At 36.4% G+C, this 12,480-nt stretch overlaps 2 protein-coding genes across 4 annotated transcripts in view; both read right to left on the bottom strand.

The window, feature by feature from the left end:
• The window catches only part of lrrc57 (leucine rich repeat containing 57), an 8,546-nt gene extending 8,156 nt beyond the window's left edge, over positions 1 to 390 (bottom strand). The window contains exon 1 of one of the 3 annotated variants that reach the window (XM_026999910.3): positions 268 to 390. The gene's annotated coding sequence lies outside the window, so the exon portion shown is untranslated. The other 2 variants (XM_026999911.3, XM_081722045.1) reach the window with 2 other exon arrangements.
• Positions 391 to 1,515: 1,125 nt separating this feature from the next.
• il17a/f2 (interleukin 17a/f2) lies at positions 1,516 to 2,698 on the bottom strand. The gene is made up of 3 exons (XM_026999890.3): positions 2,607 to 2,698; positions 2,010 to 2,182; positions 1,516 to 1,750 (listed from the first exon to the last, which is right to left on the bottom strand). The coding sequence occupies exons 1-3, from the start codon at positions 2,634 to 2,636 to the stop codon at positions 1,516 to 1,518; spliced, it is 438 nt and encodes a 145-aa protein (XP_026855691.3). The 5' UTR covers positions 2,637 to 2,698.
• Positions 2,699 to 12,480: the final 9,782 nt, after the last annotated feature.

The raw sequence follows: 12,480 nt of genomic DNA, 5'->3' as shown, positions 1-12,480 counted from the left end.
AGGTTATATTCCAACGCATGTACATATAACACAAGGTCTCAAAGAGATATATAGCTATAAATTACCCACTTCCGAACACTTAGAGGTGACGTTAGAACACTTAAATGTAAATCTAAACTTATCCTAGCAAACTAGCTTAGGTGGCTAACGGCATAACAACGTACATCCAGGCGCGAGCTGCTAAGTTGCGAACAGCTAGCAAGATAAGCTATCTAGCTAGCAAGATAAGCTAAGCAATTTAGAACGACACAGTTAAACAACACCTACTACCAAACTTAATCCAGTACGATGGGCGTGAGAGTCTGAAAATCACAAAACAGTTGGTGGGTGGGAAACACTTGAGCTAATGGAAGTTTTGTTTGTACACCTCCTAGTCAGGAGGTGGTGCTCAACAAAGATTAAGAGTGAAATAATGCGTTTGGCATCAAGTGGTAAACACTTGGGGCACTTCAACGGTTAGGCTCGTCTGGGCTAATCAGTGTGGTCAAAGATGAAGCTAAAACATTAGAGGTTTCAATAAATAGAAAATATGAAAATGTTTATTTTCAACATTAATGCAAATATCAACTCGTCAGTGTGTGTGCTTAATTCCCTGGAATTATTCCAACTTTCCTTCACTCCATGTTTCCATCATTTGCGTCTGCCATATCAATTACCATTGCTTTTTTTCTGCATCTTGTCCACTATCACAATGTCTGATTGGTTTGCCACTACACTTGTTTATCTGTCTACATCTGGAGGTCCCACAGGATCTTAGCTTTGTTGTCCTTCACCACTCTCTGTGGTTCCACGCATTTGCACTTGAGGGTTTTCAACTCTTATGCTTTTCATATGTTCCTGTATATGATCCCTATACTTCTCTAGTTTATGCTTTCCCTTTAAGCATCTGGGCTCAAACCCAGGTCAGCTAGGTGATGACACCAACAGCCTACTGGGTGAGCAATTACACTCTAACAATGGTGGGCCCGTGTGCAGAATAGTTAGATCTTGGATCAGGTAAAACAAAAGGAAAAAACAAAACACCACTGGGGAAAACCAAACTAAAACTTCCCAGACAAAACCAGAAAATGGGGAGTCATTAGGAGTCTTGACAAAGGACCTTTTTTGATGTTAATAGTGCTTTTCCTCTATAGGTTGCCAGTCTGGATAGGATGCCAGTCTTCTGCATGCAGGTTAGTTGTCGTGTGTGTGTGTGTGTGTGTGTGTGTGTGTGTGTGTGTGTACATAGAGGTAGTCCAAAATTCAGTGAAGTACAGAGAAACAGGATGTTTTAGTGGGAAATACTTCATGAGCTATGCAAGTTCATCATATGTATGTGCATGTATACAAATAAATACATAATAAAAATTGTACTTGTATATTTGTTTGTGCACAGTATAAATAAGTTAGTTTTGGTTTTCATTAGTTTTATGTTCTTATGTGCATGTGTGTGTGCTTGTTCGGCAGAAAACAACTTCAGAACAATTCGGTATTTCATTAAATTTATTTGATTTGTATTATTTTGAACACTGATTATTAATGTGTTTTCTCTGTCTGGGCCCACACACATGTGCAGCTGATGATGACCCGCTGGAAAGATGCAGTAAAACAATTTCTATTTGCCTGGTCCTGCTTTAGAACCAGTATGTCCTGGTATATAGGCACTGAATTTAGTTCTGTTTTCTGGTTGCTGATCGGATAGTTGCAGTAATCTGTCTTGCACTCAGCTTCAAATATGACCTCTGGGATTCTGTGGAAACTGCTGTTCGGACTGCAGGAATAAGACAGGACGGAACATCTCATGACTTCATATGACCTACATGCTACAACTGGAACTTAGTTTGACAGCTTCAGCCCTGTCAGTAGCAGTGTCAGTAATGATATGCTAATCTTCATACTCTTAAACCCTATTTTATCCCTCACCATTTTTAAGGTGATGGTTCAGTCAGCACTAAGGTATATTTTTACTTTCATGTCTGGTTATGACACTGTGATTTATGTTTGGTGTTAATCTGTTGTAAGTAACTCACATCCAGTTCCATGGAGAGAGGGAGCGATTGTTAATGTTGCCATTTCCTTCTAGGGTCTCTGACTCAGAAGTGTGGAAGCCTCTAGGGATTTTTAGACGAATGTCACACTCTCCCTTCTGCCCTGTACTGGCAAGTGTGAGACTTAACATCAGAAGTCCACACCAGAAAACAACCTATCATGAATAAACATTTGGATTGGTTTCAGTGCGAGGCAAGCAAAATGTCCATTTAACCTTACTGACAGCTAGATATTACATTAGCAAAGAATACAAACACTAAGGTGTACGTAGCACACTGTAAGTATATATTGTTTTATTGGATCTGTCATAACAAGCTATTTCACTATAAGTAGAGTAAATGATGTATATTTTCCTCTTATTTCGAAATTATCTTTACACTGTCAACAGACATCGCACAGTAAGTTAGATGGTCTAGCAGTGACTAGATTCTGTAAAACTCACAATTGCAGTTTGTCTGTGCAAAGCATTGCCTTTATTTTTCATGTCCCACAGTGAATACATTAGCCATTTGCTTCATTAGAATACCACATGTCTGCTCGTAACATTTGTTAAGATATATTCTTGTTGAAGTACTCACCATTTGTTTGGAGCATTGAAACATCATCATTGCTTCTCAGCAGACTTCCTTACATGTCAAAAAATTTCTCTCTTGCCCTATCTATTTATATAACAGTAGGTGTAGAATAAGCACATACAATTGATGATGAACAGATAATGCAACCTATCTCTGACCTGGTTTGTTTTATCAGATCATTTAATAGCTGATGGGGAGCTTAGTGGCAGATTAGAATTTTTTCCGTGACTCTGAGAAGTTGTTAAATGCTGCTGAATGAGGTTTAGATGTTGAACACGCTAAAGGTGTATGTGGATCAAATATAGTCACACTACATGTTGGTCCAGTAACCTTTGGTGGAGGTGGGGGACTTTGATGTCAGTGAATCAGTTTAGCCTGTGACCCAATTAGTCTAAATTCTAATGATTTCTTTACTTAGAAAAGGGCTCAAAGACATTTAGAAATCTTATGACATGTTTTGAAAGTGTACAACTGTACAAATGTAGTCCATATCAAGTGGGCTCCATAAACAGCTGAGGAAAATACAGGAACAATAACTAGCTAACCAAATTACAAGAGGAAAAGGCTTAGTAACTGGGCTCCAACTCAAGAGACTTCACACTGAGGAGCCCGTGAAAGTGGCTTTTTCAAAGTTTGTGATTATAGTCCACAGGTGTGTAATAGCAGGGATTTGGACGGGGTCACCATGGAAGCAGAGCAGTTGCCATGGCCCCTCCATGGAATGTATCACATACAGATATCAGAGGGGGTAGATAGGACTATTCTACCAATGGCTGGACTGAAGGACAGCACAGAGGCATAATCACCACAACCAAGCCAAAAAAGACTTTACAATCCTTTATTGAGAGATTGGCCTGTAGTTTGAGAGCTGATGGTCTGATTACTGCTAAATTGAATGTTTTAAGTAAGCCAAAGTTCAAGAAAGAGTTTGTTAAATTTAGTAAAGGTTCAATCACTTCAGGTAGAATTTCTTTAAGAAAATGTGTGGGTAGTGGATCTATTAAGCAGGTAGAAGATTTTAGTGAGAAATCAGAGATTTTAGTTCAGGCTTTTGGATAAGAGTAAAGGATTCTAAAGTCTGTTTGGCTTGGTTGTTCTGATCTCTATGTGTGTGTGTGAACACTTCTATTTATTAAAGTGCTATGGTATGAACACTCCCTTTTCTTAAGTGCTATGGTATGAACACTCCCTTTTCTTAAAGTGCTATAGTATGAACACTCCCATTTCCCATTTTATTCATTCTAGGCTTCGAGAAGTGATCGTGGGGATCGGATTCATTGAGTATAAAAGTATAATGTTTGTTATGCCATGTCTTGGTCAGAAGAAGAAAATCAATCTATTGCACATTTCCAATTCTGAATGAAATGTAGTTCACTTTTTTGCATGTCTTCATGCACACAGTATAATATATATGAAACTACAGTGGTGTGAAAAAGTGTTTGCCCCCTTTCTGATATCCTTTTTTTTTTTTGCATGTTTGTCACACTTAAATGTTTCAGATCATCAAACAAATTTAAATATTAGACAAAGATAACACAAGTAAACACAAAATGCAGTTTTTAAATGAAGCTTTTTATTATTAAGGGAAAAAACAATCCAAACCTACATGGCCCAGTGTGAAAAAGTGATTCCCCCCCCCTTAAAACATCTATTAACTGTGGTTTATCACATCTTTGGAAAGCTGAGTTCAATTTCTCTAGCCACACCCAGGCCTCATTACTGCCATACCTGTTCTCAATCAAGAAATCACTTAAATAGGACCTGCCTGACAAAGTGAATTATCATATGTATGTTGATACAAAGTAATTGAGATCTATCAGTCTGGAAAAGGTTATAAAGCCATTTCTAAAGCTTTGGGACTCCACCAGACCACAGTGAGAGCCATTATCCACAAAAGGCGAAAACATGGACCAAAATTTCCCCAAGAGCGCAGTGACAACTCATCCAAGAGGTCACAAAAGAATCCACAACAACATCCAACGAACTGCAGGCCTCACTTGTCTCATGTAAGGTCAGTGTTCATGACTCCACCAAAAGAAAGAGACTGGGCAAAAATGACCTGCATGGCAGAGTTCCAAGACGAAAACCACTGCTGAGCAAAAAGAACATAAAGGCTTGTCTCAGTTTTGCCAGAAAGCATCTTGATGATCACCAAGACTTCTGTGCATTGACGAGACAAAAGTTGAACTTTTTGGAAAGTGTATGTCCCATTACATCTGCCATAAAAGTAACACAGCATTCCAGAAAAAGGAGCATCATACCAACAGTAAAATATGGTGGTGGTAGTGTGATGGTCTGGGGCTGTTTTGCTGCTTCAGGACCTGGAAGACTTTTTGTGGTAAATGGAACCACAAAATCCTGAAGGAGAATGTTTGTGACCTCAAGATGAAGCGCACTTGGGTTCTGCAGCAGGACAATGATCCAAAACACAACAGCAAGTCCATCTCTGAATGGCTTAAGAAAAACAAAATGAAGACTTTGGAATGCCCTAGTCAAAGTTCCCTTAATAATAAAAACCTTCATTTAAAAACTGTTTTGTGTTTACTTGTGTTATTTTTGTCTAATATTTAAATTTGTTTGATATGAAACATTTAAGTGTGACAAACATGCAAAAAAAAAAAAGATATCAGGAATGGGGCAAACCGTTTTTCACACCACTGTATGTACTATAACAACTTCAGCGTCTTTATGGTACAGTCCAGTGGTAATTTGGAGATCAGCCTTTGCAGCTCACAGGGTCGTCAGTAAAAAGAAATGACATTTTACCAATTATTATTACTAAAAGATAGTTGATTTATCTGATGGCTTATCCTGTCCTACCTCTTTTCATATGACTCTGCCTCACCACACAATTCTCCTTTGTCTTCATACAGCAGTGAATGCCATTCTGTCTATGGCATAATTGTGAATTTCATTTGGAGCTGTAGTTCAAAAAATAATGAATAACTGGGTTAAATGTATCCTAATTACTAACAAAACTATTAAATAAGAATGAATATGCATATCAGGATGTGCACCAACATACTAAGGTTCTTGCTTTTCTATGATATATCAACATTAAGCACACTGGCCACCCAAAATCAGTAACAACCTGCATGTTAACCTGCAAGTATCTGTGAATGATGAATTTCTACAAATACTTTATCCTACACCCTGCTCAGAATAAATGAATATGCCATGACTGAACATTACGATATAAGATAAGCATAACGTCATAATATAAGTGTAACGAGATGTGACCAGGGAGTGGGAGGCCGAGGCAAGTCTCCGTAATGAAGAAGGTGTTTATTGACAATATAAACAAAACCAAAACCAAAATACAAAGCACAAAACACAGCACAAAACACATCAAATCACATCATAGGAACTAGCAAAACCAGCCAATACTTTGTGTGAAGCATAACGTGTAATATAAACTTGGTCAAACACAGACAACAGACAAAAGAACAAGAGGGGTTTAAATACCTGTGCTGATAATGAACATAACTAAGAGCAGATGTGACATGAGTAATTAATGCTGTAGGGGCGTGACTATGGACAAACATACACACACACCGGGAGGAATCTAGGAGAGGTAGGCCGTGACATGAAAATAAGGCTACAATAAGCATAAAATTGTTCCAGTACAATTTTGCAAAGTTTTCTGTTCAGTTTACCATGAACAGTGCAAGCAATGTATCTGTTGGACCATCAAACAAAGAAGCCACTAATCTGCTCTGAGGTGCATCTCAGCAGGAACTAGTAGGCATTGGGTCATGATGTTAAGTCATTTGCATATACTCCCTTTGAGAAGCATGGAGACTCATCTCCAAATCAGCATAAAAGAGATGTCCTTGATAGATAAAGATTGTTGGTATAGTTTTCTGGCTTTCCTTCTGCTAGTAGCTATACAGAGACATAGTCCTAGCTTCTACACCCACACATGGTCAGTGCTCTTGCAGTTCTACATGTCTGAGTAAAAATCACATTTCAGAATTCAGTTTCCAGTTCTATTCCCACTGGGCTGGATGTGTACAGTATATAACAGAAGTAAATACTTCCATGTGCAAAATTGTATCACCTCTGAATATATGCATTATTTCTATCACAAGTGTTTTCTCTTAAGAACAATTGAAAAAAAACAAAAACTTTAGAAAGTCTACAGGCCTTAAAGTAGAAATCCATTCCAAAACAATTGAATACACCTGTGATCACTGACACATTGTCATTTTAATTTTTAATTAGTTTCCGACTCATTGTGATTTCCAACTTGCACGCTCATCAGCACAAAACTGCTGCACTGAAAAAACATTGAATGCACAATAAATGCACAGAGCACAGAGTTGTAATGATACAAGGCTGCATGAGTGGAAAGGTGTTCGGAAGACAACATTTATAGATGGTGCCTTGAATGTCTGTGGCTATACCAAACCTCCAGTCTCCAGACAGTGGATTTTTCCAGCATGATAATCCAGAGCACACTGCCACAATTGTGCAAAACTATGGTCAGGCTAAGTATGTCACCTGAGTTAAATCCAATAGAACACCTTTGGGATATTTCGGCACACTTTTGGCACATTTTATATAAATGTTAATAAACAGATTTTAGAAAATGTTAAAAATGGACAAAACTACCTTAAAAGCCCTAACAGGAAGTGAAAGTCACCAATGCATTAGTTTTTGCAAATAAGAATCACACAATTTTATACTTCAGAGTACCTAATAAAGATCCATTTACATTCTACACTTCACAGTAATGCAGCATGTATTAAATAATACATGTCTTTGCTATGTCTGCACGTCTTTGCTATGTCTTTGTGGTTTGTATGTGATGTCACTGCTGGGTTTCTGATGTAGTGGCTTGCTGGTATGTTATCTGGGGCTTTTTCATATTTGTCTTTCACTTTGACTGGCCTCCTGCTTTACTTTTATGTCTCTCAGATACTTACACATTGCTCAGGATGGGAAGGCAATCAGCAATTCTTTGCCCTCATTTCAAACTCTAAAGCAGCTAGTCTCTAAATCCTCTGTGAATGAGTAAAAAAATAATTGTGAGCATGAAATAAACCTAGCCAACACACGCTTCAGCATTCATGAAACTGACTAGTGTGTCTTTGAGAGCTTGCCCCTGGTGCCTGGTTTCTCCTGGTCACTTTTGCTACTCCATCTCATCATCTTTCATTATCCGTTTCTATATATGGCGATTTGTTTGAGTGTCTTTGCAAGGTCTTGCTAATGGTATGTTTCTTTTTTTTTCTTTTTCTTTTTTTTTTAAATCGATGATGCAACTTTGGAATTGTTATCTTAAATGTTTTCTCCACACTCCAATTGCAATGGCTTCATCACTTGGACATCGTTATCATTCAGAGTAGAAATGTATGGTTTCTGTGGCTTTTGTCTGTGGTTGTATTTAGGACACACAGAAAGCCCCAATTTGCAGGGTGCTTTGTGATGCTATCTCTCCTTTACACACATTAGCAGTTAAGTAAGAGATTCCTGGATGTCTCGTAACTTCAATATGTAGGTTGTTGCAACAAGTTGGGACAACTTAATCAGAAGTACTTGAAATCTACGACAACCACAAGAGTGGATTCACAATAAACTTCACAGTAGTTTAACAAGTATAATAAGAGTTTTAGCAAAAAAAACAGAATATATATATACATACACACACACTATATTTTATATATATATATATATATATACATACACACACACTATATTTTATATATATATATATATATATATATATATATATATATATATGCATACACACGCACTATATTTTATATATATATATATATATATATATATATATATATACATACACACACACTATATTTTATATATATATATATATATATATATATATATATATACATACACACACACTATATTTTATATATATATATATATATATATATATATATATATACATACACACACACACTATATTTTATATATATATATATATATATATATATGCATACATATATACACACACACACACTATATTATATATATATATGTATACACACATACTCACACTCTCTCTCTCTCTCTCTCTCTCTCTCTCTCTCTCTCTCTCTCTATATATATATATATATATATATATATATATATATATATATATATATATATATATATGTCATATCATAGCATGTATACTAATTTCTAAAAGACTCTAATTCTCAAACAAATAGCTCATTAAAGCAGTAGTAATGTAAATTATTTTAGTAATAATATAATGATTTGATTAGTCATAAACATAAGCAATGGGAAGAGAGACACATTCCGCGTCTGAGAAAATTATGCTGCCCTAAGGGGCGGAAGTCTCTCTGATGATGCAGCTTTCTGCAAAATACCATTAAATGAGGTCACTGTCATCATCAGAAAGTATGTCAAGCAGTTATACTCATAATCAAAAGGAAGTTAGGAAAATTAACATGTCACCCCATAAAGGTAAAGTAAAAGGGAGGAAAATTCCCTGTTAGCTAAGCTGTCCTATGACCAAAATTCTGTTTTAAATTAAATTGTAATGAATTGTAAATTAAATATATTAAATGTCTTTTTGGTGTATCCCATAGATGATAACGACACCTGAAATATACCTTTACACCAATTATCCCATCATGCTGAGAATATCTCCTGTATATATTAAGACAGTGAAGCTATTATCGTAGTCAATTTGCTATATGTTGAATTACAAGTTTGAGATGTCAGAGGCAAAAAAACCCCCATCACATTTTAAATTATATGGGAGACTCCAGTGCTATGTCTCACCATGTGTGACATTCTCTCTAACTGACCCATTCATTTTCATTGATGATATAATCAAAGATAAAAGAAGTATGGTCATTTCAGAAATGTATACTAATTACAAATAAGTATATCCATTCAATAGGCAGTGGTTCTCTATGCAAGACCAGGACAAAAACTGTGAATTTTTAGACTGCAGGAGTTTTTTATATTCTACAAAGCAACCACTTTATTTGCTAATATCAAAAGCTTTTTGAGAGAATTAGAACTGAAACTGTCTGGTACAAAAAGCATCTCAAAACATTGCAAGGTTGAGCGTGGGAAGGTTGACATACTCTATGCAGTTATTGAATTCTGGTTATTTTCAGCCAGACATCTCTTTGAGCCTCTCTACTACTGTGATGTATGCTCATTCTAGCAGAGGAATTGAAACTCAGTGTATTGTGTACACTCTTTATATCCTCTGGGTTGCTAAATTTGCATACTGTTATATATACTCATTCTAGCACAGGAACTGAACTCAATGTATAAGGTACTCTGTGTTGCAAAATATTCTTTGCATTCTGTGATGTATGCTTATTCTAGCAGAGGAACTGAGCTCAGTGTATAGCATACTATGGTGTGAAAAAGTGTTTGCCCTCTTCCTGATATATTATTTAAGTTTGTCACACTTAAATGTTTCAAATAATCAAACTAATTTAAATATTAGACAAAGATAACCCAAGTAAACACAAACACTTTTTAAATGAAGATTTTTATTATTAAGGGGAAAAAAATCCAAACCTACATGGCCCTGTGTGAAAAAGTGATTGCCCCCTAAACCTAATAACTGGTTGGGCCACCCTTAGCAGCAACAAATGCAATCAAGCATTTGTGATAATTGGCAATGAGTCTTTTACAGCACTGTGGAGGAATTTTGGCCCGCTCATCTTTGCAGAATTGTTGTAATCCGGCCACATTGGAGGGTTTTCAAGCATGAACCGCCTTTTTAAATTGGATTTAGGTCAGGATTTTGACTAGGGCATTCCAAAGTCTTCATTTTGCTTTTCTTAAGCCATTCAGAGATGGACTTGCTGTTGTGTTTTGGATCATTGTCCTGCTGCAGAACCCAAGTGCGCTTCATCTTGAGGTCACAAACATTCTCCTTCAGGATTTTTTGGTAGACAGCAGAATTCATGGTTCCATTTACCACAGCAAGTCTTCCAGGTCCTGAAGCAGCAAAACAACCCCAGACCATGACACTACCACCACCATATTTTACTGTTGGTATGATGTTCCTTTTTCTGAAATGCTGTGTTACTTTTACACCAGATGTAATGGGACATACACCTTCCAAAAAGTTCAACTTTTGTCTCGTCAATCCACAGAGTATTTTCTCAAAAGTCTTGGTGATCATCAAGATGTTTTCTGGCAAAACTGAGACAAGCCTTTATGTTCTTTTTGCTCAGCAGTGGTTTTTGTCATGGAACTCTGCCATGCAGGTCATTTTTGCCCAGTCTCTTGAACACTGACCTTAACTGAGACAAGTGAGGCCTGCAGTTCTTTGGATGTTGTTGTGGGTTCTTTTGTGACCTCTTGGATGAGTTGTCACTGCGCTCTTGGGGAAATTTTGGTCCATGTTTTTGCCATTTGTGGATAATGGCTCTCACTGTGGTCTGGTGGAGTCCCAAAGCTTTAGAAATGGCTTTATAACCTTTTCCAGACTGATAGATCTCAATTACTTTGTATCAACATACATATGATAATTCACTTTGTCAGGCAGGTCCTATTTAAGCTTTCCAAAGATGTGATAAACCACAGTTAATAGATGTTTTAAGGGGGGGGGGAATCACTTTTTCACACTGGGCCATGTAGATTTGGATTGTTTTTTCCCTTAATAATAAAAACCTTCATTTAAAAACTGCATTTTGTGTTTGCTTGTGTTATCTTTGTCTAATATTTAAATTTGTTTGATGATCTGAAACATTTAAGTGTGACAAACATGCAAAAAAAAATAGGATATCAGAAAGGGGGCAAATACTCTTTCACACCACTGTATATTGTATTGTAGGAACATTACAAGAGAGGAACTGAACTCAGTGTACCATATACTTTGTATACCGTGTGCTGCTAAATTTCAGTAGGGTTAGGTTTGGTTGTGCGTGGGGGCAGCATTTTCCATCAATATTCCAAACTCAATTTGCAATTTAATCTCAGATTAGGCTTTATTTATGGTCAGAAAACTGATTCCTTATGTTATTGGGCTGTACCTATATATCGAAAAATATTTAAAATGTTTACAGATTCACTTTGCATGAGTTTTTAATGTATGATTAAACCAAGTTAATAAAGTGGGATAATGGTTTGCAATAAAATGAACTAAGTCAATAAACATAATGCATTTTTGGTAATTGCCTCTTTAATAATCAGTTATGTATTTTTAAATATGTTTGTGAGTTAAGTAAATGATAGCAGACAGTACTATTCAAAAATACTGGTAGAAACAATATACTGCAGGATGATCTCATCAAAAACTCCAATTAGTACATAAATACCAATTAGTACAAATAGACAAGATATCACTGAATTCCATACAAATGACGCTGTAAAAAAGGGTACAACTATAAGTCCCTAAGAAAAGATACACCTGTAATGCGCTAATCCTAAAGAAAGATACAACTGTAATACCAAAACCCTAAGAAAAGATACAGCTGTAATACTCTAACCCTAAGAAAATGTAAAGCCTCATTTGTTAAATAATGTTTATGGGGAAAGCTATCAAATGTGTAGTGAATTAAATCAGAGTTAGAAACCTTATTAATACTTTTTCCACCAGTATCTATTTGATCCATCCAATACTAAAATCTATAAACTATGTATAAACTCAATCTATGTACTTTTTGTGGTATTGGCATTGTAATGCACTGAATGCACACAAGTAAACAATGCAGGTTAACCAGCTGATTTTGCAGACTCAGCAATATAATACCACATGCCCTGGTTTTTGAGGCACACATCAAGGGAAATGCAAACGTCAGAGGAAACACACCCCCACTGTAAGCTTATGGTCAGACCTCTATAAATCAGCACTGTGTGTCAGATACAGTAGCAAGCGTCTGACCCAGGAGAGCAGTGAGGTGCAGAACTCAGCAGCAGTGAA

Source organism: Electrophorus electricus, chromosome 10 (assembly GCF_041902795.1).
Source record: "Electrophorus electricus isolate QZ-2024a chromosome 10, ASM4190279v1, whole genome shotgun sequence".
Lineage (NCBI taxonomy): Eukaryota > Metazoa > Chordata > Actinopteri > Gymnotiformes > Gymnotidae > Electrophorus > Electrophorus electricus.
This window is presented reverse-complemented; position numbering and strand designations above follow the sequence as displayed.

Coding starts and splice junctions, on each gene's coding strand:
- il17a/f2 (XM_026999890.3), bottom strand. CDS start 2,636: ATGATGATGTTTCAATGCTCCAAACAAATG. Junction 2,183..2,606: donor TTCAATGCTCCAAACAAATG/GTGAGTACTTCA, acceptor TATTCATGATAG/GTTGTTTTCTGGTGTGGACT. Junction 1,751..2,009: donor CTCTCTCCATGGAACTGGAT/GTGAGTTACTTA, acceptor TTATTCCTGCAG/TCCGAACAGCAGTTTCCACA.